This window comes from Cygnus atratus, chromosome 24, assembly GCF_013377495.2.
Source record: "Cygnus atratus isolate AKBS03 ecotype Queensland, Australia chromosome 24, CAtr_DNAZoo_HiC_assembly, whole genome shotgun sequence".
Taxonomy (NCBI): domain Eukaryota; kingdom Metazoa; phylum Chordata; class Aves; order Anseriformes; family Anatidae; genus Cygnus; species Cygnus atratus.
Window position 1 is genome coordinate 5,932,520 of NC_066385.1, and position 27,112 is coordinate 5,959,631.

Consider the following 27,112-nt stretch of genomic DNA (forward strand, 5'->3'; position numbering starts at 1 on the left):
ACTCAAAGCGGGGAATGGGACGGAACAGTAAGTCTGCGGTGACTGAGGGTGCCTCGAGTTTCATACATTTTGCCATTGTTCTCTCAAATGCAGATCCCTCGCGCAGTGGGTGTGACATCAACAGCTTCTGCACCAAGTCTTGATTCTGCTCCAAGCTGCTGCTGATCCTGTGTGCTGGGACCTCCTTAGGCCATGGTTAGCTTGCCTTTTTGTTGGGGACATGGTGTGAAATGCCAGGTGATGGTGCAGGAAGACTTGGTAGGTGGTGAGGGCGTGGGATACAGTGCTGGAGTGGGACAGACGTCCCTGCCCTTGCTCCCGGGCTGTTGTCTGTCACCAGGCACCACACTTCCCTCCCGGAGTCCCATGGGTTAATGCTCTCTAAGCAAGTCTATTGCAAGGCACTATAAAAGGGAGGATATTTATATCGAGAATGAAGGCAAAAAGTCATTTTAGACTATTTACCAGATACCCGAGGTTTCCAAGGTTGCGAAGTGAGTGGAAGACACACAGGCAAATCTTGCATGAGTGCTGGCAAGTCCTTGGGAAGTTGTCCTTGGGATCTGTTTGCCTGAGTGTTTTCAATTCCTGTCTCACCTGAGTGTCAGTGACTCAGAGCATGTACACCACGAGCTTTAACTTCTCCAAAGTCTACTTGTGAGACAGCGACAGTAGGCCGTGAGTCACCGTTGTGTAACTTCAGTGGACAGAGTTGACTCACTCGTGTTTGGTTAGAGCAATATTTAATTACTCTCATAATGTAGGTCTGGATTATGAAGGGGCAGATTTCCACCAGCATGAGAGGTGACTGGATCTGTGGCTACTGTGGAAGTCGATGGGAGCCAGCTGCCTCCTCTCCGGAGCTGAGTTGTTGCTAAGGTATGGGAACAAAAGGGAATGTGAGGCTAAATCTCTCCTCTGAACCTGCATTCCTGTTTAGATGCTTTCACCCAGTCTAGGTTGCTAAGTTACAGCTGAAATGTATTCAAGGTTAGGAAAGAGTCTTCAGTTCGTTGTAATTGCATGTGCTAGAGGATGTTTGCTTTGAACCAAGTTGCCAGGATGTTTTCCGTGATAGTCTTCCCTCTTTCATTTGCAATTTTGAGAGCACAGAAGACCGGTTTGATGCCGCTCTTGCTGCCATGCTCCTGCTTGTTCTGTACAGGCTGCGTTGATGGTTTCTACGGTACTAGCAGTTTTCCCAGAATCCCAGCTCCATTCAGAGAAGAGGGAGCTCATCTCCCTTCCCTGCTCATTGCTCTGCTAACACCATGCATTCACCCAACCTGAGCTGCTAACATCCCCCTCCCACTTTCTTGCAAAGTATTAAGTTTCTATAAATAAACTCTCAAACAGTGGGCTGATAAAGCCATCGCATCCCCTCGCTGTCAGAAAGGAAAATATGTACCAACAAGGAATCTAAAATAAAATTTGCCCTTTATCTTTTCATTTCCTGCTTCCATTTAAAGCCTTTCACATTAAATGTTTTGTCTCCTGCTGACATGACAGCTGATGCTGTGCCTTATTTATGGGACGCGGAGTCAGGGCACCATGCCAGTTCTCCTGGAAAGATCAACGTGAACCAGAGAAGAAAAAAGCACAGACAGGGAGCCCTGCCCAAAGGTGCCTCCTGCCAGCGCTGCCCCCCGTCTGAAGCAACGTCTCCCCAACGCCTTCTCCAGGATTTCCAATGTGATTTTGTTCAACCTTTAAAGCAAGGGCCCTTGAACTTGGGACAGGTGCCTCCAGGTAGGTGTCTCCAAAGGATTTTGGATACCTTAACGCACCGAACCTCCCTGCAGCAGAGTAAGGTGCAGTCAGACAGAACCAGGTCTCTGCCCTGCCTGGCCACCACCGTCAGCTTGCAAACAAGCAAATTATTTTTGTTTGAGCGCTTCTGCACTGAGGGAGGCTGGTAAGGTCTGACCCAAAGCCCGCGGGTGTCTGTGAGTTGGGTCTCCAAGATGAGACCACAAAACGTTGCGGAAGCCTTGTTTGACTCCCAGCTGGTCCACAGGGCTGGATTTTTGCACCCTGGTAGCCCCTGGGCTCCTCCATCGCCTACTCCAGGCAAAGCAGCTCCTGGAGGCAGGACCTTCCATGACCTGACCTCCGATGGAGGAAAGCACCTGCCCTGTTTTTGTTGACAGAGATCTTTAGGGCTGGGTTCAGGCTGTTTACATCTCCACGCCAAAACATCTCCCTATGTCCAAACAGCAACAGCAGAGGAAAACATGCTGAGGGTGGCCAGGAGCTGCTGGCCACCAGTTGTGAGCAGGGCTCACAGGGTGGAGCTGAGTAGCTTCCATGTAAAACAGCTCAAAAATGGTTCAGGGGGGTTCCCCACGCGCTGTGCTCCCCTTGGAGCTCCTGGTTTGCTCACAGAGGTGGTGCCAGCAGCCAGGACACCTCAAGGAGGACTCCTGCATTTGCCAGCCAGCAGCTGAGGCTCCGGCAAGGTCCTGGCCGAGCTGTGTCAGGATGAGGCCCGGCTCTGGTGCGGAGGGTACCAAGGACCCAAGGATCCTGAGCCTCCCGTGCCGGCTTGCTTGAGGCTTGGCCTCCCCTGCTAACGGCATTCCCACCCTGTCCCAGTCCCTGCCCGAGCTGGCAGGGGATTGGTTTCGGGACCACGTCTCCATCAGACGGAGGCTGCAGCCTTCAAGCTGGCCAAGGGTAATAATATCTCCGTGCCCGTAATTAGTTCCTAATTAGCATAGTTTTAATATGAGGCGGGCTTGCTCTCCCCTTAGAGTGCTCTGGTTTTTACAAGAGGCTGAGTAATTGCCTCTGCGGCTCCGCGGCCGCTCGGCAGCGGCAATCAGCCCGGCTGCTGGCGGGGGCACCGCGCGGGGGGCCGCGGCCCCGAGCTGCTCGCGGGCTCCGGCTCGGCGTCCTCCGTGCGCTTGTTTTTAACGGAGCAAGAGCTGCCGAGGTCTCGTCTCCCGGCCCGGCGGTGCGCCTGACACAAAAATGAGATCGAAGCAATTAGCGCAGGCATTAAAAATGCATGCGATAGCAGGGCGGGCTTCTGCAAGGGGAAAAGGGGGTGCTGGAGACGTGCTGGGCGCCTCAGGGCGAAGCGGGGTGCTCGGTCCTGCCCCTCGCTGAGCTGGGGAGCGTTGCCCAAGGGTCTGCCCTCCTCCTGCCAGCTTAATAGTGATCAGATTTAAAACCGCATGCGAGGTCGCATCCTTCAACAGGGCTGTGGCTGGAGGGAGCCCATGGGCAGCGTGTCCCCGAATGCGTGTAGGGCCCGAGTGGCTCCTTGGCAGCCTCCTGGTGCTGATGCAGCCGGATGATCATCGCGTTTCAGTCCCCGCTTCCTGATTTATTGGGTGCTGCTGAGGTGCCTCCTGGTTTCCTTACAGATGGTGGCTTGTGAAGGTCTCGCAGAGGCTGTGGCCCCCCGTCCAGCGAGCTGCTTCCTCCCCAGCGTGGTGGGGCTGCGATTTCCCCAGCCCGGTGTGTTTTAGTCCCAACCTCTCCTGTCCCGTGGAGAGAGGGCTGTCACGGTGCAGGCGAGGCCAAGCAGAGCTGAACCACGGCCGGGGGAAGCTTCTCACCCCTCGGCAGCAGGCAGCGAGGTACGGGGCTGCCCAAGCGCCTGGCAAAAGGTTCTTGAACCTTTTGTGGTGAGGGCGCAGTGGGGGTAAAAAGAAAGGCTGTTGGCAGGGATGCACCGCTGGCTGGATTCACAGAGTGCCTGCGCGGGCTTTTTTCCTTCCGAAACCAAGCTTTTTTCATTTTCTTTGGATTTTTTTGTTTGTTTGTTTTAAGGCACTTTCCCAAGCTAATACAGCAGCATAAAGCAGAGTGAAGTCAGGACTCAGGCAGCGGGGAATCAGGGGCTGTGTTTTATCCTTGCCTTTAATCTCGGCCTCTGCCCCCGACTGTCAGTTTGATCCCTCTGGCCTCCGTGGTCCTGTTTTCTCCCCTCCAGTTAGCGAGCATTACCGCGTCCCTCGATCATTAGCTCAGCAGCAAGGTTTCCTTCCCAACCTCCCATCGCCTTGCTGCCCCCCTGCCCTCCCCATCGCAGCCCCACTTGTGGGCAGGGATTTGCTGGTGCCCCCCCTTTATTTTATCCCTGGGACAGGAGGGGAACGAGCACGGGCACCTCCTCGTCCTGTGGGATGCCTGTGCCGTGCGTCCCCAAAATACCACAGGGGTCTTGCTGGGACACGCCTGGCTGGCAGCAGCAGGCGTACGAGGAAGGGTGCCCGCAGCGGGGTGTTTGTGTCCCCAGGGGCGGAGGGGTGCTGGGGAGCCGGGGGCACGCGCTGTCCTTGCGGCGCTGGCAGGAAACTCTCCGGGACTTTTCCACTCCCCCGCCGGTCCCAGCGTGCCGGGTGTCAATTTTCCCTGCACGAGGCCCTTGGCAGGATCAGGGCCGGGTGTCAGCGGGCTCCGCACCCCGATTCCCACTTCAGCCCTCACCTGCTGCACGGATTCGGGCACAGCCCGGTCTCGCCCCCCGCCTCCCCTTTCCAAAAATACCTTTCCTTTTCCCAGGCCCATTAGCTCATCGGTTCAGTCTATCCCAAGCATCCCAGCTCCTTCCGTTGCCTCCCTACCGTGATTCCAGCCCCTTTGCCCCATCTTTCCCTGCACCGTCCCGGCGTCTTTCCCATAGCAAACAGCCGGAGAATTTGCTTGCTGAAGCCCCCGGCTCAGCACCAGCCCCTGCCCTCTCCCTGCAGGGCACAGCTGGGCCCCAGCCTGCTCCTGAAGGGCGAGAAGCAGCAGCACCACAAGGCTGGGGGAGCTTTGCAAGCACCAAAATAAAGCAACGGTTGTTTGGTTTTCCTGCAGAGCTGGTTGCACGAGAGAGCTGGAGCATGGCCGCGGTTTTTGGAAAACCTCGCACACGGCCGGGGCGCTGCACCCACCAGCCCCCTTTCCCCCAAGCCTTAACCCTCGCGCACACAGCTTTGTTTTCCTTTAACGCCCTAGGCTGTTTTCTTCCCCTTTAAACCTCAGCTGTCAGCTGGACATACCAGGAGCTTGCCAGAAATGTCGGCGGCGTCAGGTGATGGCCCAAATGTCTGCGGGCTGCCCCCCCGCTCCCTCACTTCTCATCCTCGAGCGACACCGAGCAGCAGCAAGAGCCCAGCCCAGGCAGCACCAGCGCCAGCAACAACTACGAAGCCAGCGGCCATCAGGTGAGGGCCAGGGCGACCTCAGCATCGGTGCAGGGTGGCCAAGGGCAAGGTGGCCGAGTGCTTGATTTTGGAGAGCTGTTGGGGCTGTTGGAAGCCACGGCCGTGGCTTGCAGCGAGGGATGGAAGCAAGGGGAGAGCAGCACCCGGGTGGGTGGGAAGCTCTGGAGCAACCCAGGGCGGGTGAAAAATGAGCATCGTGGCTTTGGGTTCTCCATCAAGCTTGTGGCAGTGCTGGGAAGCATGGGGCGGGTTGGCACCGGGGCAGAGGGGTTTGGTGCTGAGGTCCCGGTGGTGCCGGTGCTGGTCCAAGGCCAGCGGGAGCCGTGCCGGAGCGGGGCTCGGCAGCGCTGCGGGGGGAAGCGAAGGTCGGTTTTGATCCAGGTCCCTGCTTGTGCACAGCTCCTAAAAAAAACTGGCTGGAAGGTAAGGGAAAGCACGTCCAGGTCAGAGCCCCGAGGTGAGACAGATCGGTGTGAGTGTCCAGATGAGCCTCCGGTGCTCAGCCAGTCTGGGCCAGTTTCTCGGAAGCAGCCCCCGTTTGTGGGAGAGCTGCTCCCTTCCCCGGGCTCAGGAGCTGACGAAGGACCCGCTCGGTGCGTGTCCCCAGGCAGCGTGGCCGTCCCCAGCCAGCCTGCCCTTCGTGGGTACCTGCTGGCCAGGACAGGCTTGCAGAAACTTGGTTTTAAGCGCACACAGGGGAAGCAGCCCCGAGCAGCTCAGGCTGTGCCCGTCCATCCTTTCTGTGGTCGCAGGGCTGCTGTGAACCCCGTGTCACGGCGTGGGGTGGCAGGGCTAGGACGGGCTGAGGGAGCTGTGCCCGCTCCCTCGGGACCCAGTGCCACGTCCCACAGCAATGGCAGCCCTTTAGGTGCCATCTCAGGGCAGCGAGCGCTGGGTGTGATTAAAATGTGGGGACAGATTTATGGCCAGGCACTGGGAACCCCAATATCGCTGCTACAGGTGCTGGGGTACCTGACCCGTGCCTATCCCTGTGCTCACCCCATCCCAGCAGCGGGACCGGGTGTTTTTGGGACCAGGTGTTTTGGGGGCCGGTCCATCCAGGATAACACGGCTCCTTTCCCTCCCTCCTGATGCTTCACAGAGCTGCCAAATAAATCCTTCAGTGCAGCAAACTGTATCTTTGTATCTTATTCACGAGGGACGCGGGGACTGGCCATAAAGTTTATGAACGTCATTTTCTTTCAAGAAAGGAAATACAAGATAAAAGAGCTCAGGGTTTCCGCACGTCAGGATTTATGGCTCGAGCTGGGTTCCTGCCCCGAGAGCTGAGCTGTTCACTCCCAGCACGAAGCTGGCCGTGGCTGCGGTTGAGGGAAGAGCAGAAAAGGGGGAGTGGAAATTCATCGAGAACCGATGCTGTGCCCGCTCACGGCCCATGCGGGATCGCCCCGATCCTGGGCGACCCAGCCTCAGCGCGAAGGCTGAGCTGAACCTGGCGCTAAGGCAGCCCCACCGGAGACAAGAGAGAGGAGCTGTATTTATAAATAACTCCAGAGCTGTAATGAGAAACCCATCTGTGCGACAGAGGGGAGAGATTTGGGCATTTTAGCTGCATTTGCACCAGGGAGCAGGAGGCTGGCAGGGGGAGGCTGTGCGGGATGGGGTCTGCGCTGGGGGGAGTTTTTGCTGTTTTGCAGCAGCCGAGGGGGGCCGAGTTTGCCTTGACACTGGCAGGATGTGTGCTGGGCTGGAAGCACTCGGATGTTCCTTACGGCCAAGGCTTCGAGGTGTTCGGAGGCACAAGGCCAGAAACCGAACAGCAATGGGGCAATTAGGTTTGCAAAACACCGCCGCGCGTTGCTCCCAGGCTGGGCTGGCGCTCGGTGCAGGAGCTGGCTTTGAATCTAGGTCAGCCGTGCTAGCGAGAGCTACGGACGCGCAGATCTCCTCAAATCAACAGCCAAGTTAGTTTCTTGCCTTTTAATTAAGGAAAAAAAAAATAATAATGTTAAAAAAAAGAGCAGCACCCTGCAGTGCTTGAAACAAGGCTTTGCAACCCCGCTCCTCGAGGTGCCCAGTGACACTGAGAGCCTGGTCTGTGTTGACAGGGCATTAGTTTTTACGGCAATTCTCCTTTTTTGATATTCCGAAGAGTTTCTGCGAGCAGGACTCGGTGAGCAGGGCTGGCTGGAGGTGTGCGCATCCTCCCGGAGCCGGGCTCTGTTTGCCCCCGGCTGTCGGGCCCAGAGCTGCGAGGCTGCCGTGCGGGATGGGACGGAGCAGGCGCTAATTAAAGCTCGGAGAATTTCATCCGCTTGATTTCTTTTGGCTGTGCTTAGAGTTGGGAGTAAATAGACTGCTCTTCGTAGCCTCTTCTGACATTTGGCCCCAAATGAGAGCAGCACAGAGGGGAGCAGCACCCGGCAGGCCGTGTCCCCAAAAGCCCTGGCCAGCGCGTCCTGGCCAAGCCCATCCACGAATTGCAGGAGGCAGAGCCGTGGTTTGGCCGGGGTGGAAGAGCCTGGCAGGTCCTGGGGCCGCACACGCGAGTGTCAGAAATGCAAACTGCCCTCAGGCCAGCGGTGTGGTGCTGGGAGCACCGCGAGGGAAGCTGCCGTGCTCTGACAGCGGCGGGGGGAGAGCTGGGGAGATGCGTCCCTGCAGGTGTTGTCGTGTCTCGGGCGTTTTTTCTAGGGAGGGGAGTTCCCTGTAAAGAGAAATGTTTTCCTTCACCCAAATTTTCTGCCTCTTCTTCATCTGCAGTGCCTGGGTTACTTCTTCATTTTAGCTGGAGGAAAAAAATATTCAGGGTTTCTCTGGTTTTATTTTTGAGGATACAGATTTATCTGTAATTCCGTGTATTTTTAGTGATGTAAATATCTTTTGGCATTCACGATAACTTGAGCTGGCAGAAGTGAATTATTTCAAGTGTCTTGTTTCAGAGGAGCTCAGCCCGGCTCAGTGAGTGTCTGCAGGAACATTTATCTGCGCAGAATGAACGAGCTGCTTCAGAACAAAAAGTAAATGAAAAGAAGCCCTCTCTCCCTTGTGCAAATCTTGCTCGGAGTTTTGCTTAAGAGCAAACAAGAAGAGCCTTATCAAATTGTGTTTTTTTCTCCCTGACTCTCTTAGCGATGCCAAGGCTCCCAGCACTGTGTGTTGTGTCAGCCGTGTTTCAGCCTTGGACTGTCTCTAAAGCAATAAATACGGATTGAAGTCAGGTTGCACTCTCTGCTCCAAAGAGGTGTTTTGACAAATGTGCTTGCTTTTTGCTTTTCTCCCTTTTTCAACCAAGGGAGTGGGAAAAAAAAAAAAGGAAAAAGGAAAAACAAAACAAAAAAAATCACAACAGCAAACCTACAGCTTTCAAGGGAGAAATCCTCTTTAAAAGTTGTTGCAACTTAACAAAATGCTAAATGCTTTTATTAACTTCTAGAAAGGCTCTGAAGTGCTGCTTTCTTCCTGGGCTGAAAAGCACTCATCCAAGTGGCCTGGCTTTGTTCGCTCAAGCTGGTGCAGGCTGGTAATTGTAGAGTAGAAATTCCTTTCTGAAGTGTGCAGTGACGAAAGAATAAAGAAGAGGGAGGAAAAAAAAAATAAACCACCTTGGGGGATGCTGAAGGAACAAGCTTTGCAGGTAGGAGGGTTTCTTCTCCCCCTGTGCCTCCAACCCACCTCATCCGACTCCTCCAGGTGAAAAACAAAGCGGGCACCTGCGTGGAGAGCCTGCTTGCTCGGGGGTTTAATTACAGCAGGAGGAGGGAGAAGGGGAAATGTAAGCGTCGGAGCTTCGGCTCTTTGCGGCGGGACGAGGAACACGCTGCGTCTCGGAGCTCGGAGCTGGCAGGTGCAGGAGGGAAGAGACCCTGAGGGAGCGGGTGTCCTGCCATGGGGCACCTGCAGGTTTATGCCGCCCCTCCCTTGGCCACCAACATCTGAGAGCAGTGGCTCCGTGTGCCCCCTTCGTGGCCCTTGGCTATGGAGAGGGTGACGGCACTGGCCGCGGGGTGGCAGAGGCGATGTCGCGCCCACCCAGCTGTGCAAGGTTTGGTGTAGGGAAATGGACCTTCCAAAGATGTTATCCCCTACTGCACTGAGTTTCTTCTAGCGAAACTGGGATGCCAGAGTTCCCAGGCTGGAGAAATAACGAGAAAGTCACCCATATTAGCAGGGGCAGGCCAGTCAGGGCTTTGCACGCTGCCTTTGGAGGGCTGTAGGAACACGAACTGGCCCTCAAAATAACAACGATATGTGTGGGGTTTTTTTCCATCACTTGTAGTTTGGGGTTTGGAGTATCTTCCTCTGATTTTACTGCCTTGATGGTATGGAGCCTGATGCTTCCTCAGTGTAAATATTTCATCTTCCTTTGTATCTTCCTCAATGGCTGCAGGATTCCCCTGCCCGATGTCCACCAGAGCAGGAGCATCCTTGCAAAGAATAAAGTGAAGAAGGGGGAGGGTTTGCTGGGCGCTTGCGGGAGAAGCCAGGGTGCTGCTGCTGGAGTGTGTCGGTGCTTTTCCTACCTTACTTACGCCAGCAACTCGTTCCTGCCACAGCCACGGATGGATTTCTGTCTGGGGCTGGAACTGGGAAGCGAATCCTCCAGTCGGGCTCTGTGGCAGCGTGGAGGGGCCGAGGGAGCTGCAGTTTGGGTGGGAGCCGTGCGGGTGCTGCTTTGACACATCCTCGCACCGTGTGCATGAGCACAGTGCAGGAAACGCTCCTGGTGGCACTCAGGTGTTAAATGGCAGGGAATGTCCCAGCCTCACGTTTCTCTAGGAGGTGTAGAAAATGTCGCTAACCCCACCGGCAGTGCTCAGGGGCAGGGAGCTGCCCAAGGACAGCAGCTCACAGAGGCTTTATTAATAAACCTCATTCGCGAGGAATGTCCTAGCTTGGGGAGAGACTAAGACCAGCATTAACACTGTCTCATAAGGCAAACTGAGATTGTTTCGCAGCAGGGGTGGTATTAATACAGTGTATTAATAACCCGGCATTCCTTGTCCAAGGAATGCCCTGATCCAGCTGGTTCGATGAGGCCACCGCATTAATTTGATAGCTCCTCTCCATCATCCCCCTCTGTGTCTTTTACCCCCAACAGGTCTAAATCGGGTCTTTCCTGGACTCCGTGTGTCACACCAGGGCTCCCTGCCAGTACCCGGGGCTGTGCGAGGCCAGGCAGCGCTTCCAGCCCTGCCGATGCCACTGCAGGCGGTGGCTTCGTGGTGGCTCGTCCCCCCCTTCTCATGCTCTCCCTTTCATCCTCTGTTTGCAGACACCGTCAGCACCACGCTGAGAAGCCACACGGGGTGAGAGCCCGGAGCCGGTGTGGGGCGGCCCAGCGCAGCATGTCCCAAAACCCGTCACCCCTCCGCTGCCACTGACCGGGAGCGAGCCCTGCGCCGAGCAGCATGGTGGGGCAGAGCGAGGGCAGGAAGGTGGTCCTCCTGGAGCCTTTCGTCCACCAGGTGGGCGGCCACATGAGCATGATGAAGTATGACGAGCACACGGTCTGCAAGCCCCTGGTCTCGCAGGAGCTGAGCTTCTACGAGTCGCTGCCCCTGGCCATGCGGCAGTTCACGCCCCAGTACAAAGGTGCGACCCCGCGCGTGATAAATGGGTGTTGGAAGTGCCGCCAGGATGAGCCCTGAGCGTGGGTTCAAGGCTGGAGGGGTGGCAGCACGGGAGGGACGGCTCGGTTGGGGATGGGAAGCCCCCTTGCTCGTGCAGATCGGGTTTTGTTCAGCGAGGATGCGCGCACAGAAGCAGGTCTGCAAGGCTGACTTTTCCCAGCCTGGCTTTGAGGACTTTGCTGGCCGTGGCACCAGATGGGTCGGTCTGACGCCGTGTGAACGGTGGCAGGGAGTGGTGGTAGGAAAGCTGGGGCTTGGAGAGACTTCTCCAAACCAGGTTCTGACAAGTCACATGCTCTGTATGAATGCTGCCAGATTATTTAGCAGCTGGGGATCTCCAAACCACCCCGTGCTGCTGTGCCGCCCGGATGCTGTGGCCAGGCAGAAGCACCACATATTTCTGTAGTGGCTTTGACCTGCAAGATAAGTCGAAGCGGCCTGCTTGCACAGGCTACCTTTCATTCCTTGTGGGTGCTAGCCCTCAAATAGACTGCTTTTTCCACGCAGTTAACATTTCATTAACCCCAATTAGGAAGCTGGCCCGCTCCTGCTTGGCGCTGCCCTGACCTTTTGCTAATGTGATGCTGCGGGAGCTGCTGCGCCCTTGGGATCACACAACAGCTGGCCCCATACAATAACCCTGGGAGTCGAGATGCCGCTCTGAAATAGCAGCCTGTGAGAAAAAAGGGTTTTGTGCCAGGAGCAGGGCTCAGGGGTTTTGCCTTCGCCCCACGCCCCCTGGTTTTAGAGGAGGTGAAGGTTTGGGCCAGAGGCAAAGAATTGGCGAGGGCAAGGAAAAGGTCAGGGCTGGCACCAGCATGAGCTGGGGGAGAGGTGGTCCTTGGGGCCAGCATGAAATACCAAGCCTGGAAAAAACAGCACAGGGCTGTATTAAGCATCTCATTTGATGGCTGCTCCACCTGAGCCAAGCCCTGCTACAGTGCTCCCGTAAGCATGGATCCCTAGAAAACCAGAGGCAAGAACCACTTAGCTTCTAAAAATCAAACCCAGCTCTCAGCTTTAGCTATAGAAACACAGCACTGGGTGTCCATGAGGGTGCTAGCATGTTTTTATTTTATTTTATTTTTTTAAGATATCTTTCCTCCCTCCCTTCCTTATTCCCTCGCTATTTTTGCCTTTACTGCCAGACTTGTGCTGCTCGTAAAGCTCCTGACCCTGGATTTTTGTGAGAGGCGAGAAGCTCAGCTGTCACCTAAAAACTTAAAATATCTTTTGGTCCTTCAGCGTTACGGAAAGGAGCTCAAAGTGTCAGTCGAGGTCTTGATGCACTTCCAATCCAATTTCCCCCTTCTCCAGAAAGTCAGGAGCCTCTGTAGATTTATGGGACAATATTAAAAAGATGCTTAAGAAAGAAAACAAGTCTTCCTCTAAGCAATTTCCTTTAGCAGGAGCCAGGGTTTAGTGCTGGAGAGCTGAGCCCTGCTCTGTCTCTCTAATAAAGACATTAAGCAGTCCCAGCTTATCAGTTCAGGGGTGGCCCGGTTATTAATCCCTTTTTGTCATCTTTTTCTTTTCTATTGCAAGTCCCAGTGAGTTTTGCAATGAGGGGTAATTAAATAGTAATTCTCCTCCAATTTGGCATTGGGCAGACACATTTTTTTCCTGCTTGTAACTGTCCCAGCCCTGAAAGCTGGGTAAATTAAAGAGGTGGGACGTTTTCCCACGAGGCAGATCAGCCCCAGGGGGAATAATCCTGAGGTCTTCATCACCCGCTCACACGTGTCCACGCTCCTCATCTCTATTCTTAGGCTGCAGGGGGGGCTCAGGGATCATTATGTAATGATGACATTATGTGCAGCGCTGATCAAATGTCATCATTCAAATCCTACACCCAGTTGGCTGCTTCAAAAACGTCCACTGCTCACTTAACCCTTTCGAGCAGGCCGGTGACCTTGAGGCTGGCTTTCCCGCACCAGCCCCTTCCAAACCTCCTCCCGCCCCATCCAGAGCTTGCAGGGGGGGTTGGATACAAGGTTGGAGCTCCTGAGGGTCCCTGGGATGCCACCAGCATGGTGATGGCACCAGAAATACCCACTGCTAGCCTTGCTGGCTCTGGGCAAGAGTGGGATTGCGTTGGCAGTGGCACTGAAAGGCAAGCCCCCGAGTACAACTTTGCTCCCAAGCACATCTTTGCTCCCAGACAGATGTTTTCTCGTGGCAATAAAAGAGATGGTTGGCAGCATTGCATTTGTTTTGCACACAGAGGTCACTTGCAGGACATATGCAAAAACCATCCATCCCGTAAGGAAGTACATCGGGAAACAAAAGTAATTGTAAGGCTGGGATGCGGGTTTATGAAGGCAGTGTTCGGGGGGAAGGAGGTGAGATGATCACGTTCACTTGCAGTTTAACTGCTCGTTCTTGCCTTTGAAAATCTCCCCATTAATTTTCATATTAATGTAAGATATTTAAGAACTCTTAGTTTCATGCTATATATAACATTTTTAGGGCCAGATTGTCAGCACTATGTAAATCAGCACAGCCCCATTGACTTGCAGATATGTAATTGGGACAGTTTTTAAGGTTACAGGCTGCTGTAGTGCCAGAACTGAGGCATAGTGCTAGATTTGAGAATTAGATTTTTAGAATCGAGGACTCCGTTCCCCTCTCAGTGACTTCTTAAAGATAAAAGGGCTTTGATTCCAGAAAAAAAAAAAAAAAAAGTTGGCTTTTTTCACATCCACCTCCCCTGAAAATTCAAAGCAAGCATCTGAGCTGAAAGGAATTTCGCTTGCTCTTGGTAATCTGTAATATGGATTTTACAAACAGGACACTGCTAGAGATCATGCGGGTGATGTTGGAGCCTGAGGAAGATGTAGCTCCCAAGCTCCTGCTGCTCATGAGCACCATGAGCAAAGGATTGAGATAGGGGGTGAGTGATATTTTTAGCTAATTAAGGTTTCTAACCCCATGGAAAGAACCCCACAGGGGTTTCCAGCCCCTGTCTCCCCTGAGCAGAGCAGCCTGTGTGTGTTCCTCACTCATTTCAGTGCGAAGTTAGCGGATTTAGCCCAGCCTGCTGTGGCACACCGTTAGGATTAATGCTGATTTTCTAATAGCGAAAGGGAACAGAAGTGCTTGTGGGCTGCACCTGGGCCAAGGTACCCCAGCAGAGGCCGTACAGGGGGCAGGAGGGCACAGCGGGACCTGCAGGGACGTGAGGCTCAGGACCACCCCAAGTCGCACGGAGGTGGCTGGTGGCTGCAGCCGTGGAAATCTTCCCTCGGTCGGCAAAACCCAGCAGAGAGGGCTCTGCACAGGCAGGGAGGGCAAACCCCTGTGTCTGTGTTTACTCTCTGCGATCTCACTTTAAACGGAGAGGAGGCAGTTTGCATATTTATTTGGCAAATTTGTTTGGGAGAAGAGAGCTGCCTCGTTTGTAAGCTGCAGAAATGCATCTCCCCGCAACGAGGAGGAGACCAAGCGAGGGCACCCGGGAGACGGCTGGCACAAACCCAGCCCCGCGTGTCGCTAACGGGGGCCCTTTCCAGCGATGAATTTTGTTGGTCCAACAGCCCAGACCGTCCTCTTTTGGATCTGCCTTGCTGCAGCCAGACTTGAAACCAGTGGGGTGCTGCCGCGGATGATTCACGCGGCTGGCATCCCCTCTGAGACCGAAAGGGCGATGCTCTAAAAATGCCTGCGCTGCCTCGAGAGGCTCGGACAGCCCTGACAGAGGGCTGCAGGAGCAGCGCTGCCCTGAGCGAAGGACTGCTGTTATCAGCCTTTCCCAGAAAGGTCAGAGCCGTCTGGAATGCCAGCCACGGCCATTCCTGCTCTGTTATTTGACACGCGGAGGCAGCAGTCCCGATGCCAGGGATGGGCAGAGACTGGGCTAAATACGTGTGACGGGCTGAATGGCATTTGAGCCCTGTGCTTCCCATTAGAGTCAGGGAAAATTACAATCCGAAAACATACGATGGTGTTTTAAGCACTTGGAGCGGAAAGAAATAATCGCTGCTCACGGTTGCGTTCCTCCTCAGGAGCACGTGAGGGTCCGGTCCCTCCCTGCCATTGGGGATCCTGTCATCCTGCCATTAGGGTCCTGGTGCTGGGGGAAGGACACGTCCATGACAATGTGTGGCCATCACGTACGCAGGCAGCGTTGCCAGCCCCTACGCGTGCCTCTGCCCTTGTTCCTGGGGGCTCTCCAGTCAAAAGAAGCAGTTGGCATGCTGGTCGTCTTTGGAAAATTCCCGTTCCCCAACCCTCCCTTTGCTTTCTACCAATGAAAAGCATTTCCACCTTGCCCTGCGCTCAGAAGTGAGACCTTAATCCCTCGTCATAAATAAGGCAGGAGCTCCTGGGCCAACGCAGGGGGCTTTGCTGGGTCACTTGCTGCGTAACAGAGCCTGAAGGAATGGAGGAGGAGGGAACATGGTGTTCGGAGGAGACAGCTTTCAAGCAGAGCCCACAGAAGGAGGGGAGGGAACGTTAGAAAAGCTTGTGGCTGTTTTCCAAGGGTCTCAGACTAATGGTGTTTAATGGGCCTCAAACCAGGCCGGGATCAGTGCGAGGGACCACTAAAACATGAGGGGGCAGCTGTGCCGCTGGTGCTGAGCCTGTACGGCAACACAGGGGTTAACCTCACTCTGGTTTGGTTTTCCTCCTTTCCTGCAGGTGTCATTTCTGTGCACCTCAAAAAGGACAGCCTCGGCAACCTGACCCTGCTCGCCAGCCCCAGCCTGCAGGCGGAGAGCTGCGGCCGGCTGGACCACGCCATCGGCGACTCGGCGGTGACGATATGGCACAAGTGCAAGTGGGCTGCCAGCACCAGCACCGGCAGCGAGCACGCACTTGTCAAGAGGTGTCACACTCAGCTCACCAAGACCTTCAAAGACAGGTGAGGGTTCGCCACGGGCAGGAGGCTCCCTGCAGATTTCTCCTGGTCCCGGCCTGCTGTTTGGCAGCTGGAGCCATCCCGGTCTCCGTGGGGTTTAACTGGGATGGTTTTGGTGGCACAGCTCCTGGTTCAGTACCCTGGTTAGGGTACTGAAAGAACTGGCGGAGGAGCTGGCCGAGCCGCTTTCCATCATTTATCGGCAGTCCTGGCTATCGGGGGAGGTCCCAGTTGACTGGCGGCTAGCCAATGTGACGCCCATCTATAAGAAGGGCCGGAGGGCAGACCCGGGGAACTATAGGCCTGTCAGTTTGACCTCAGTGCCAGGAAAGCTCATGGAGCAGATTATCTTGAGGGTCATCACGCGGCACTTGCAGGGCGAGCAGGCGATCAGGCCCAGTCAGCATGGGTTTATGAAAGGCAGGTCCTGCTTGACGAACCTGATCTCCTTCTATGACAAAGTGACGCGCTTGGTGGATGAGGGAAGGGCTGTGGATGTGGTTTACCTTGACCTCAGTAAGGCTTTTGACACCGTTCCCCACAACATTCTCCTCAAGAAACTGGCTGCTCGGGGCTTGGACTGGCGTACGCTTCGCTGGGTTAGAAACTGGCTGGATAGCCGGGCCCAGAGAGTTGTGGTGAATGGAGTCAAATCTGGTTGGAGGCTGGTCACAAGTGGTGTCCCCCAGGGCTCGGTACTGGGGCCGGTCCTCTTTAATATCTTTATCGATGATCTGGATGAGGGCGTCCAGTGCACCCTCAGTAAGTTTGCAGATGACACCAAGCTAAGTGCGTGTGTCGATCTGCTCGAGGGCAGGAAGGCTCTGCAGGAGGATCTGGATAGGCTGGAGCGATGGGCTGAGGTCAACTGTATGAAGTTCAACAAGGCCAAGTGCCGGGTCCTGCACCTGGGGCGCAACAACCCCAAGCAGAGCTACAGGCTGGGAGATGAGTGGCTGGAAAGCTGCCTGGCCGAGAAGGACCTGGGAGTATTGGTTGATAGTCGGCTGAATATGAGCCAGCAGTGTGCTCAGGTGGCCAAGAAGGCCAACAGCATCCTGGCCTGTATAAGAAGCAGTGTGGCCAGCAGGTCTAGGGAGGTGATTGTCCCCCTGTACTCGGCTCTGGTGAGGCCACACCTCGAGTACTGTGTTCAGTTTTGGGCCCCTCGCTACAGGAAGGACATGGACGTGCTCGAGCGAGTCCAGAGAAGGGCGACCAAGCTGGTGAGGGGTCTGGAGAACAAGTCTTACGAGGAGCGGCTGAGGGAGCTGGGCTTGTTCAGCCTGGAAAAGAGGAGGCTCAGGGGCGACCTTATCGCTCTCTACAGTTACCTTAAAGGAAGCTGTAGTGAGGTGGGGGTTGGTCTGTTCTCCCACGTGCCTGGTGACAGGACGAGGGGGAATGGGCGAAAGTTGCGACAGGGGAGTTTTAGGTTGGATGTTAGGAAGTACTTCTTTACCGAAAGGGTTATTAAGCATTGGAACGGGCTGCCCAGGGAGGTGGTGGAGTCGCCATCCCTGGAGGTCTTTAAAAGACGTTTAGATGTACAGCTTAGTGATATGGTTTAGTGGAGTACTTAGTGTTAGGTCGGAGGTTGGACTCGATGATCTTGAGGTCTCTTCCAACCTAGAAATCTGTGTCTGTGTCTGTGTCTGTTTAAGGCAAGGTCCAGGCTTAGAGAACAAAAGCAAGGTCCAGCCTGCTGGCTTCACGGTTCACCCATAGATGGAGCAGGGCAGATTTGGCTACTGCTGAGGTGCTACTGATCAATTTTATGTCTCAAACTCTGCTTTAAGCCCGTTTCCTCCAAGTGCAGCCAGCTCCAAAAGGAGGAGAGGCCCCACAAGAAGAGCCACCAAGCACGTAGTGCCCTTCTGCTGGTAGCCACACTCGAGGTCGGTTCGATCCTGTCCTTGTCCCCAGAGAGAGCTGTCTCTGAAAGGCATCACGGTGCTCGCAAGCACGCCCCGACCTCAGGACCTGCAGAGGCTTTCCACAAGACATCTTTCATGTCAAATTCCTTCAGAAAAGACCTTGGTCAGCTATGACTGAAGGGTGCAATATTGCTACCTTGAAACCGTTGCCCTCAGTGTGAACAGAGTTAGGGCTTTGGGGCCAGCAAATGACCGTACAAGGAGAACAAATATCCTTTTTGCTCCCTCCCTTCCCTCCTCGAAGCCAGCCCTTGGAAACTGAGAATCATTCCTATTGTAGGACGATTCGCCTGTGTTGTGCCTGTTAGCTAGATAGAGATTCCTGGTCATTGACACCATGAATGGTGCTTTTCACAGAAGCCAAGCACACTTTGAAATTATAATGAAAGAAAATAGTGGCATCCAGCAATAGCTGGCTTTCTGAAAATTACTTTTACAGAGTAACAAAAGATCTCTGCAGTTTGGACATGATGAATATGTTTCCTTTGAGAGTCCCTGAAAATTTCCCTTATCAAGTTTGAGGCTCTACAAAAGAGGAGAGGAGGGAATATTCTCTTCTGGAGCTTATAAACCAAGCATGTTCTTTTGTGTGCTTTGACTAGCTGCCCAGGGAAGGTGCTATTGAGGACAGACCTTCAGTACCACACAGATCCACTTTTGGAAGATGCAAACGGAAACCAGCCAGAAAGAAAGAGCTACAACCCCTGGGGACTGCACTGTCACAGGCAGCACCTGAACCGCATGTCCTCCAAGTATAATGAGAACAAACTTCACCGTATCCTTTCTCTTCTCTCTCCTCCATCGCAGCCTTTGCCACAAATAACAGCTCATAAGCAATGTATGTTTTATTGCAGTGGTATGCATCCCTTCTCTGTCCAGCCACTGTGCAAAAAAGGAATATAGCTGCTCTCTTCTCCCACTATCTAAAAAAAAAAAAAAAAAAAAAAGGGAAAGAAAGAAAAAAGAAAAAAAAATATTTCCCATAAGTATTCAAGCTTAAGTCAAAGATCCCCTTGGCATACATTTAAAAACACAACTATACAGGAATTAGCAGCCGCCTCGCCTTTTATTTTCCTATTACACTTCATTACCCACCAGTCACGTGAGTAATACAGTTTAACAACTTCCCCCACACCCACTGGGGTGAGGACAGCACTGAGGCAAGGTGTTGGATTGACATCCCAGGGCTACGGTGTCACTAGAGAATGGAGCTGTTGGTGCTTTAATTGGTAGGACTGTACTACAGTAAATTAACTGCAATTGGCAGCAAGGGGCCTATAGCAATGACATGTTGGTAAAATTGGCTCAGAAAGTCTCATTACAGTTGTGAGCTATTATGGAGAGCGTCAGCAGTTGCTCTGATTTAAGACCTCTTTCAATTAGAATTTAAAAGTATTGGGTTTTCCTTAACTCATGCCCAGAATTTCTATTGCTTGAGAATGTGGTATCAAAATACAGCTATCCCTGCATCCTGGACTTGAAGATGGGCACCCGGCAGCACGGAGATGACGCCTCAGAGGAGAAGAAAGCGCGTCACATCAAGAAGTGTGAACAAAGCACCTCTGCCTCTCTGGGTGTTCGCATCTGTGGGATGCAGGTAAGACAGCTCCCCGGTCCTTCTGATGTCTGCCTGACACGCAGCTTGAAACCAAGCTGGAAATCTAAAGGGATTCTTTCCCTTGTTGGTGTAAACTGTAGTAGATTTCTTCTTGTCTCACACCAAATAGAGGCTGTAAGAGCAAGCCACTTGACTTGTGCATCCTATCCTCAACCAGGGCAGATGCTTAGGGAAGAGTATAGAATACGGCACGTAGAGGGGAACCTTTTCCCATACCCCTGTTTGACTTCTGGAGATTTGGTTACCTTCAAGCTGAGAATCTGCCTGTACATGAACACAGATTCTCCTCTTGTGCTCAGCTCCCGGCTGCTGCACAAAAAAAAAAAAAAAAAAAATAGCATCACTTGCTCCACTCATGCCTTTGCTGAGCTGTCTCGTCTGATTGCTGCAAGAGCGAGGGGTTTCTTTTGTGCTAAATATTATGGCTCTTCTTGATTAAAATCGCTGCCCTCCCTGGTAGAAATGGAAGCTACACATTTGATGCACTCACAGTTCTCAAGCAGGTTTCAAAATGTTGTTCTGCTGTGCCTGAAGGATAATTATGACAACGATGATTATAAAGCACATACACTGCAGTGTAAACAATGTCAAAAACTATGTCCCTTTCTGGTCTCTGACATCCTTCTGCTGAGCAGATTAGCCTTTAAGTTACAGCTGGTATGTGAGCTAATTCTGAATTCACTCTTCCAGTTCTTACTCTGTACTACCACTGCCTCACACACATAAAGATTTCTGCCTGTACCTTGTCCCTCTGTTTAAGAAAACAAGATTATTGCTACCTGTACTAAGAGAAGGAACAAAGATGGGGCATTCCTGTACTACTGCAAACTCCTGACATAGCCAGAGGGAAAATGCTATAAATCAGTAATGATGTGGCTATGACTTAGAGCTATACAGGGTTTACAAAGGGGTAATTTATAGAAGAAGAATCTACACCAGTGGCTTAAATTGAAGAGTTTAAATCTCCAGAAAAGGCAGGAGGTGGGATTCAGTGAGAAGCCTGCAGTACGCTGCCAGTATTGTTCAACTGCAGAGGATCTGTGTCTCAGCTTGGGACTGAAATTTTTAGATTAAGGCAAAATCCAGAACACTGGGGGAGGAGGGGGGAGGAGGGGGGGAGAGAACAATAAGACATCCACTGAATCTGGATTGTTGCTCTCTTTCCTCAAGGTCTACCAAGTGGACACTGGCCATTTTCTCTGCAAGGATAAATATTACGGAAGGAAACTCTCTCCTGAAGGATTCAGGCAAGCCTTGCACCAGTTCCTGTGCAACGGTAACCACCTCAGAACAGATGTCCTGGAGCCCCTCATCCTGCAGCTAAAAGCTCTGCTCTCTGTCATCAGGAAGCAAAGCTCTTACAGGTTCTACTCCAGCTCACTTCTCATCATTTATGATGGACTGGAGCACAAGGAGAACACAGCACCCTTGGATAATCACCTCCAGGGGCACTTCCAAAAAACAAACTGCACCACGACACATGGCACTAATCACGCCAGAGTCGACGTCCGCATGATAGACTTTGCCCACACCACTTTTAAAGGCTCCAAAGGCAATCATACCACTTATGACGGGCCAGACCATGGCTATATTTTCGGCTTGGAGAACCTCATCAAAATTCTTCAGAACATCTCGGAAGGAAAATGACAAATTCTGTGAAATAGCCTGAATTTACTAGTGACCGATATCCCTGAAAAGTATTGCATTGGGTCAATTGTATGGGACCCTCACAGCTGCTGAATGTCACGTGCACGGTTTGGAATGAGAGCATGGACAGCTTGCTAGGAAAAAACTGCTACGTGCCATTACTGAACTGAAGCGTAAAAAGCAAAGAGCTGAAAGAATCTGTTCTTTCTGCAATCAATCAGAAGATTTATTTTCCTTTCTTGTTTTACTGCTGTCCTTGATTTATTTGTGAGTCAAAAGAAAGCATTACTTGAAAGAGTCTTAATGATAAAATAGGACCTGCTCACCTCCACCACACTCACAAAGCCAAGCAGGCTAAGAAGATGTTGTGCATTTGAGTGAGACTATTAAAATGAGCTGGCAGGTCTTAACAGATTGCAGCATTACTCTCATCTCATGCTCAGTGCTACGGGCTGAACACACTCAAAGACACAAGTGGAAGAAAAATGCACACCCTGACATTCACACTCCACGTGCCCAGCGCTGCAAGACTGTTCTTGCAAGTCATTTTCCATACAGCGCGGGTATTTGGTGCTTTGTTGAAACACAAATGTACCAGATGCAGAGCTCCTGGTTCTGTACTGCTTAAGGTGTAAAAGCAGGTGGACCTCAGACCAAGAACTGGACCTTGCAAAGGTTTAATATCCCTGCGGGACATAACAGGGCATGTTTCCTAAACTTTCTAAGCAAGAAGCTCCTTGGGGGCTGACGTATGGGAATGTGATGATCCTGTCAGATGCTAGTCCCAAAAAACATTCACGTCAAGGTACTTATGCTTCTAATTAAAAAAAAATAAAATCAGGGACTAGACATGAAAGTTCACCTACAAATTCTTTGATACAAATATTGCCTGTGTGTTTGGAGGAGACAATAACAAAAACTTGATACAATGTTTACAGCTTTTGTTGACAGATTTTATTATGGAACAAATATAATTCTTTCCTGCATGGTGTGGGAAACTTGTATGAAAAGTCCTTACACAAGGAATAGAGGTACAGAACCCAGTTATTGGGGAGTGGGGATATAAATAAAGTTGTCTAAGTAACTCTCATCTGTTGTCTGTCTCTTTTTCACTTCCAGAGCATCCTGACATTATGTTATCTTTTGTTTAGGGCTGTGTGTTTTCAAAACAGCCATTATTTCCACAGGTTTAAATATCAGATCTCAAGGGAGACCCCTTCACTTGTATTTTATTGCATACAGCTGGTAAATTGCGGCAATTTATAGCCGGAAAATGTAAGTCATCTGGCCCAATTGCATATTTTACTTGGCCTGAAGTGGATTTGGGAAGACCTGATTATTTACTGAATGTTGTTCACAGTATTGCATATTTCTTGCCCACAAACTGCAATGACTATAAAAAAAGCCACAAACACTCTGCTTCAGCGGTGAAAGGATTGAGTCATCAGTTGTCTTGGCTCATGCTTGCGCAGTGAGGTCGGTGCTGAATGTGGCTGACACAACGAACCTGAAGGGCTTTATCCAGACCTCCCTCAGCCTTCGCAGCGCCGCCGAGCCTCTCGCTGGATGCTGCCACCAGGCCCTCGGGGCTGAAAGGGGGGAAGGACAAAGAAGGGTCTAAAGGGAAACACCAGCAGCTGGCTACCTGAAAGGAAGGTGTGGGGAGCTGGGGGTCGGCCTCTTCTCGCAGGTAACTGTGATAGGGCCAGAGGGAACGGCCTCGAGTTGGGCCGGGGGAGGTTCAGGTGGGAAATGAGGAGACATTTCTGCTCAGAAAGAGCGGTCAGGCGTTGGGACGGGTTGCCCAGGGAGGTGGTGGAGTCCCCGTCCCTGGGGGTGTTCAAGGAGAGGTTGGAAGTGGTGCTTGGGGACCTGGTTCAGTGGTGACAGTGGTGGTAGGGAGTGGTTGGACCAGACGATCTTGGAGGGCTTCTCCAACCCTAATCATTATCCGAGCACATGCCTGACCCCTGGTTAATGACGTTACCAACCATTTAACCACCCGCCTGCCTGGAGGCGACTCCGAGCACAACCTCCCCACACGGCAGGGAGAACCAGGCAGGGCTCCTTAGGTACTGAAGCTGTCGGAAGCCAAGCCTTGAAGCGGCATTAAAACAGCGGCCGCCCATTGCAGCACCACACAGCCGGCACGCCACTGCCCCCACCCCCCGCCTTGTCTCTGCGCATGCGCACCCCCCCACACACCGGCCCCTCTCGCTCGCCGTAGGCGCGGCCGCCGTCACGTGGCCGCTCCCCCCGCCGCCATGGCGGCCACCAGGTACCGGCGGTTCCTGAAGCTGTGCGAGGAGTGGCCGGTGGAGGAGACGAAGCGGCAGCGGGACCTGGGCATCTTCCTGCGGCAGCGGGTGGCGCAGGCCTTCCGCGAGGGGGAGAACACGCAGGTGAGGGCGGAAGCGGCCCGCGGGGCGCTGAGGGCAGGGTAGGGGATGGGGAAAAGGGCCGCGCATGCGCGCTGCGCCGCTGTGCCTCAGGGTCGGGCGCCATCGGAGGGCCTGAGGGGCGGGGTGCGCATGCGCAGTGGGTGTTGCTGCTGCTCCTCAGGGTCCGGCGCCATTTTGGAGCCTGAGGGGGGACCGGGGTGGGGGTGCGCATGCGCGGTGCGCCGCCGCTGCTTCTCCTCAGGGCCGGGCGCCATTTTGGAGCCGTGGGGTTCCTGTCAGGGAGCGGGGCTGCAGCCGGGCTGGGCTGCTCTCCCTCCTTCCTTCCTTCTCTCCTGGCACCGGGCAGGCTTCGCTGTACGCGGAGGCCTCGCACCGGTTGCGATATGTGCTGTGAGGTGCCCCCTTCTAGTGGGTTTCGAACCCCTGTTGCAGCGATCAGGGAAGTGAGGTGCAGAAAATTTGTCAGGACCGTCGTGGAATTCAGGGTGGTTTGTTTGCTGTGAGGATAGGCTGATAACTCGATATTGGTGTGGTGTATGCAGCAAAATCCATCACTGCTGGGATGCAGTGGTTTTAAAGCTGGCTTCCAGCTGTAACTGTGTTGGAGTTCAGGTTTCAATACTGAAATAAAAGAAGGAAACGCTTGACTTGGGCTGCAGTCCTTTACAAGCTTGGAGGTGGTGCTGTGGAATGTAAATGTGCCTTTCCTTTGTATAAAAACATTGTTCCAGGTGTGCGTTTTCTCCTACAATGTGCCGTTACAGGCACCTAATTCTATATTGGTCACCAGAATAAGCTGCAGCAGACATTTCAGAAAGCGCTTACTGCTTTTTCGTATGCCCAGGGCAGCTGAATGTGCTGCACCAATTGGTTACAAGATCCCAAAGCTGCCACTCATCTTGAAAATCTAAATTGATGCCTGCAGCACTGATGTCAATTTGTACGTATAAAGGCTTAATACAGTAAAGGGAAATGTGCTGGCAGACAGCAGGAGGAATGTATGAGAAAAGTGCTAGAACCTTAAAAGACATTTTGTCAGTTTAATGCCCGTTTAATTCACACGGAGTAAGATATGCTGATTTTTTTTCAGGCAATACTATTTCAGCTACCTATTTAATGGCTGTTTCTGCTGTCATTACTAAAACACCAGCAGGGTCACTTAAAATGTGACTGTGAAATACCTTAAGCTGAAGATCACCTGCTGCGTGATGGTGCTTATTTTTAACAGTTTGCCTGTCCCTGTATCCTCTCTCCCACAGCAGCCGTTACCTGCTGTATCAGGAGAGCCTTTCCTTCATTTTCCTGGCTTGCACAGGGGAGGGAGGCATCACCCACCTTGTGCTGAACCTGTGCCAGTGTCCCGAGGACAGATGAACTGTTTCACTTTATTCTGTCTTGCTGCTCTTCATACTATTCTTACTCATGTATCCCTTTTAATCATTTATGTTTGATGTCATCGAGCAGCAATGCAGAGTTCTGGTCAAGTTGGCCCCACTGTAGAATAGAAAAACAAGTCGACATGCCATTCACGCTGCTAAATAGCTGGCTCTGCAAGGCAGATGCACCTGTTGGAGGCACCTAGGAGAGTTTTAGGTATTAGTAAAATCTTTCCAACTTACTAGACCAAAATAGAAATCCATTTACCCTTCACAAGCTGTACAGTGTCTTGCATGCTGCTTTTCCCTAATCAATTATAAACTATTTTTAGCCTCGCCAGGATTTTATACCTTCCATCCTAGTACCTTATCCTGTTTGATCCTTTAGAATAAAACAGGCGGCCAAACCAGCCTTTGATCAAAGAAATCTCACAGATTTCACAGCACTGGCCAGTAAGCGTGAGAAGAAAACCGTACAGCTATGTTCGCATTAGCTGTGTGTTCGCAGTTGACCTGTCATATCTTTTTGAGCAGAATTCAAGGTTCATTCTGGAACTTAGGTGCCTCATTATTCTTGTAGGCCAAGCTGGTGAGAAAGGGAGGGGAAAGAAAATGCGCTGCATTCTGGAGCAGCATAATAGGGGTCGTCGGCATCCTGCGTTGTGCTGAAAAAGTAACAAAGATACTCCTTTACTGTTCTTTTCATGAGCTTTTAGCTGAAATGAAATGGTTTTGCTCTGCAGGTTTGAAATAAGACTTGTGTGATACTTTTATCCTTTTCCAGATTGCTGACCCCGAGACCTGTGACCAAATGTATGAGAGCTTACTCAGAATCCACACCAACTACTACAAAAACAAGGTAAACATTTTGGCATTAGCCATCATCAGCCTTTTTGAGGGACCTGCCGCTGTCGGTCCAGTAGGCCACATCCCAGCAGGGTTTCTGGAAATGTAGCAGGCAAATGAGCAGTCAGGTGGATGCTGCCCTACCGGGTGCCTTCAGTCTCTCCTGGCTTTCAGTCTGAAAGCTGCAGACGTTTTGGCCTCTGTGACATGTATGAACAATGCAGATGATAGTTCCTGGTATGGATGAACAGAATTCTTAGAGCTTGACGGAAAATAAGTTAGGATTCTATTATTTGGTGACATAATTATCTGTGTTAGTGCACTACAAGTAACATCTTGTTCTCTCTCTCCTTTTTTCACCTACCTGCTCGTTTGTGAAGTATCCACGCCTGAAAGAAACAAGCTTCACTGGAGTGACAGTGCAAGATTGCAAGATGATTCTAGCAACAGGTATTAATACTGTGATTGATTTGGGAATACATCAGTGCAACAGATAAAGTACATTCTAGGCTTTGTTGTGTTGGCTTTATCAGTTCTGCTAAACACCGGTTACTAAAGGACTGAATTGGACTGCTGTGCAAGTTTATTAGAGTGGTTAACAAGGAGTAAATTCAGGCTTAATTGAGGAGATTTTCGGTAATCTAGCAGGACAAAAAGTCGATTGTGTTTTGCAAGGGGCAAGAATAGCAGAGGGTTTGCAAGGGCTCTTTGAGACAGAGTGGCAGGAGCTGTGTGAAAAAAATGCACATTTGCTACATTGCTGGAAAATTCTCAGCTTCTGTTTCATTGCGTTCATACTCCCTTCAGTATTTCTTCTCTTGTATTAGACTTTGAGAGAAAACAGGGTACCACGATGCAGAAGTACTCTCAGCCAAGTCATTTATTAAATGCAGTATAGGAAGCTAGTGCAGTTTTGTTCTGCTCCAGTTCCTAACTTGGATTGCAGTGCGTGGAAACTGAATATTAGTTGTTAGTGATAAGGGACTCCCGGCACAGTTGATTGGAAGGGAAAACAAACTTGCCTCAGGCCCTGAAACAGAAATTCATTAAGATGAGAAGTCAAAAAAAGCAAATATATGTAAGGCAAAGGGCTTATAAGAGGGCTTTCATGCTTTTGCTTTCCTGCTTTTCTTCCTCTTTCTCCATCTCCCTCTCCCTTCTCCTTTTGCAGACATTCTGAAACAGATGGAAGACATGAAAAAAGGAACATGGAAAAAATTGCGAGAAAGGTTTTCCGCCAAGAAATCTGAAGAGGACTTGAAGTGATAGGCTAACTCCCAGATTCTCCTCTGTATATATTCCTAAAGCTCTGTATGTTGCCATGATGAATAAAACCATTCATTCCTCTTAGCAACAGCATTTTTTGTTCAGACCTACACCTTATACTCTTTATTTTTAACGCCCAGTCTTTTCTTTCTGGAAATCTAGGCCATACCTGAACACATCTGTGATGAAAGTTACTGGATCAATGTCAAAGAAGGAGCTTTGTGTTGCTAGACCTGATCATTTGTATTATGCGAAACAGACCGTCAGGAAATGCCAGAGCACGTAGGTACAACCACGCTAGCTTTAAATCTGCTTGGGAAGCCAGCAGTGGTGATAACATGGAAATGTAGCTATGATGGTGGTTCTCTGTGTTAGCGCTGGTAACAGTGAAATTGAGGAG

At 51.9% G+C, this 27,112-nt stretch overlaps 2 protein-coding genes across 3 annotated transcripts; both read left to right on the forward strand.

Annotated features, from left to right (window-relative positions):
* Positions 1–10: 10 nt before the first annotated feature.
* Positions 11–25,458, forward strand: IP6K3 (inositol hexakisphosphate kinase 3). The gene is made up of 10 exons (XM_035569117.2): positions 11–195; positions 765–879; positions 1,510–1,749; positions 4,984–5,165; positions 10,402–10,721; positions 15,401–15,623; positions 18,160–18,332; positions 18,979–19,154; positions 20,346–22,512; positions 25,385–25,458. The coding sequence occupies exons 5-9, from the start codon at positions 10,538–10,540 to the stop codon at positions 20,820–20,822; spliced, it is 1,233 nt and encodes a 410-aa protein (XP_035425010.1). The 5' UTR covers positions 11–195; positions 765–879; positions 1,510–1,749; positions 4,984–5,165; positions 10,402–10,537; the 3' UTR covers positions 20,823–22,512; positions 25,385–25,458.
* Positions 22,379–26,993, forward strand: LOC118259511 (ubiquinol-cytochrome-c reductase complex assembly factor 2). 2 transcript variants are annotated; one of them, XM_050715317.1, is made up of 6 exons: positions 22,379–22,512; positions 23,050–23,224; positions 25,385–25,459; positions 25,827–25,896; positions 26,618–26,757; positions 26,875–26,993. In XM_050715317.1, the coding sequence occupies exons 2-5, from the start codon at positions 23,087–23,089 to the stop codon at positions 26,710–26,712; spliced, it is 378 nt and encodes a 125-aa protein (XP_050571274.1). In that variant the 5' UTR covers positions 22,379–22,512; positions 23,050–23,086; the 3' UTR covers positions 26,713–26,757; positions 26,875–26,993. The 2 variants fall into 2 exon arrangements, with proteins under 2 accessions (XP_050571274.1, XP_035425011.1); XM_035569118.1 differs by lacking the exon at positions 26,875–26,993 and having other exon boundaries at positions 26,618–26,796.
* Positions 26,994–27,112: the final 119 nt, after the last annotated feature.

Coding starts and splice junctions, on each gene's coding strand:
- IP6K3 (XM_035569117.2), top strand. CDS start 10,538: ATGGTGGGGCAGAGCGAGGGCAGGAAGGTGGTCCTCCTGGAGCCTTTC. Junction 10,722..15,400: donor GTTCACGCCCCAGTACAAAG/GTGCGACCCCGC, acceptor CCTTTCCTGCAG/GTGTCATTTCTGTGCACCTC. Junction 18,333..18,978: donor TAATGAGAACAAACTTCACC/GTATCCTTTCTC, acceptor ACTCATGCCCAG/AATTTCTATTGCTTGAGAAT.
- LOC118259511 (XM_050715317.1), top strand. CDS start 23,087: ATGGCGGCCACCAGGTACCGGCGGTTCCTGAAGCTGTGCGAGGAGTGG. Junction 23,225..25,384: donor GCGAGGGGGAGAACACGCAG/GTGAGGGCGGAA, acceptor ATCCTTTTCCAG/ATTGCTGACCCCGAGACCTG. Junction 25,460..25,826: donor CCAACTACTACAAAAACAAG/GTAAACATTTTG, acceptor TCGTTTGTGAAG/TATCCACGCCTGAAAGAAAC.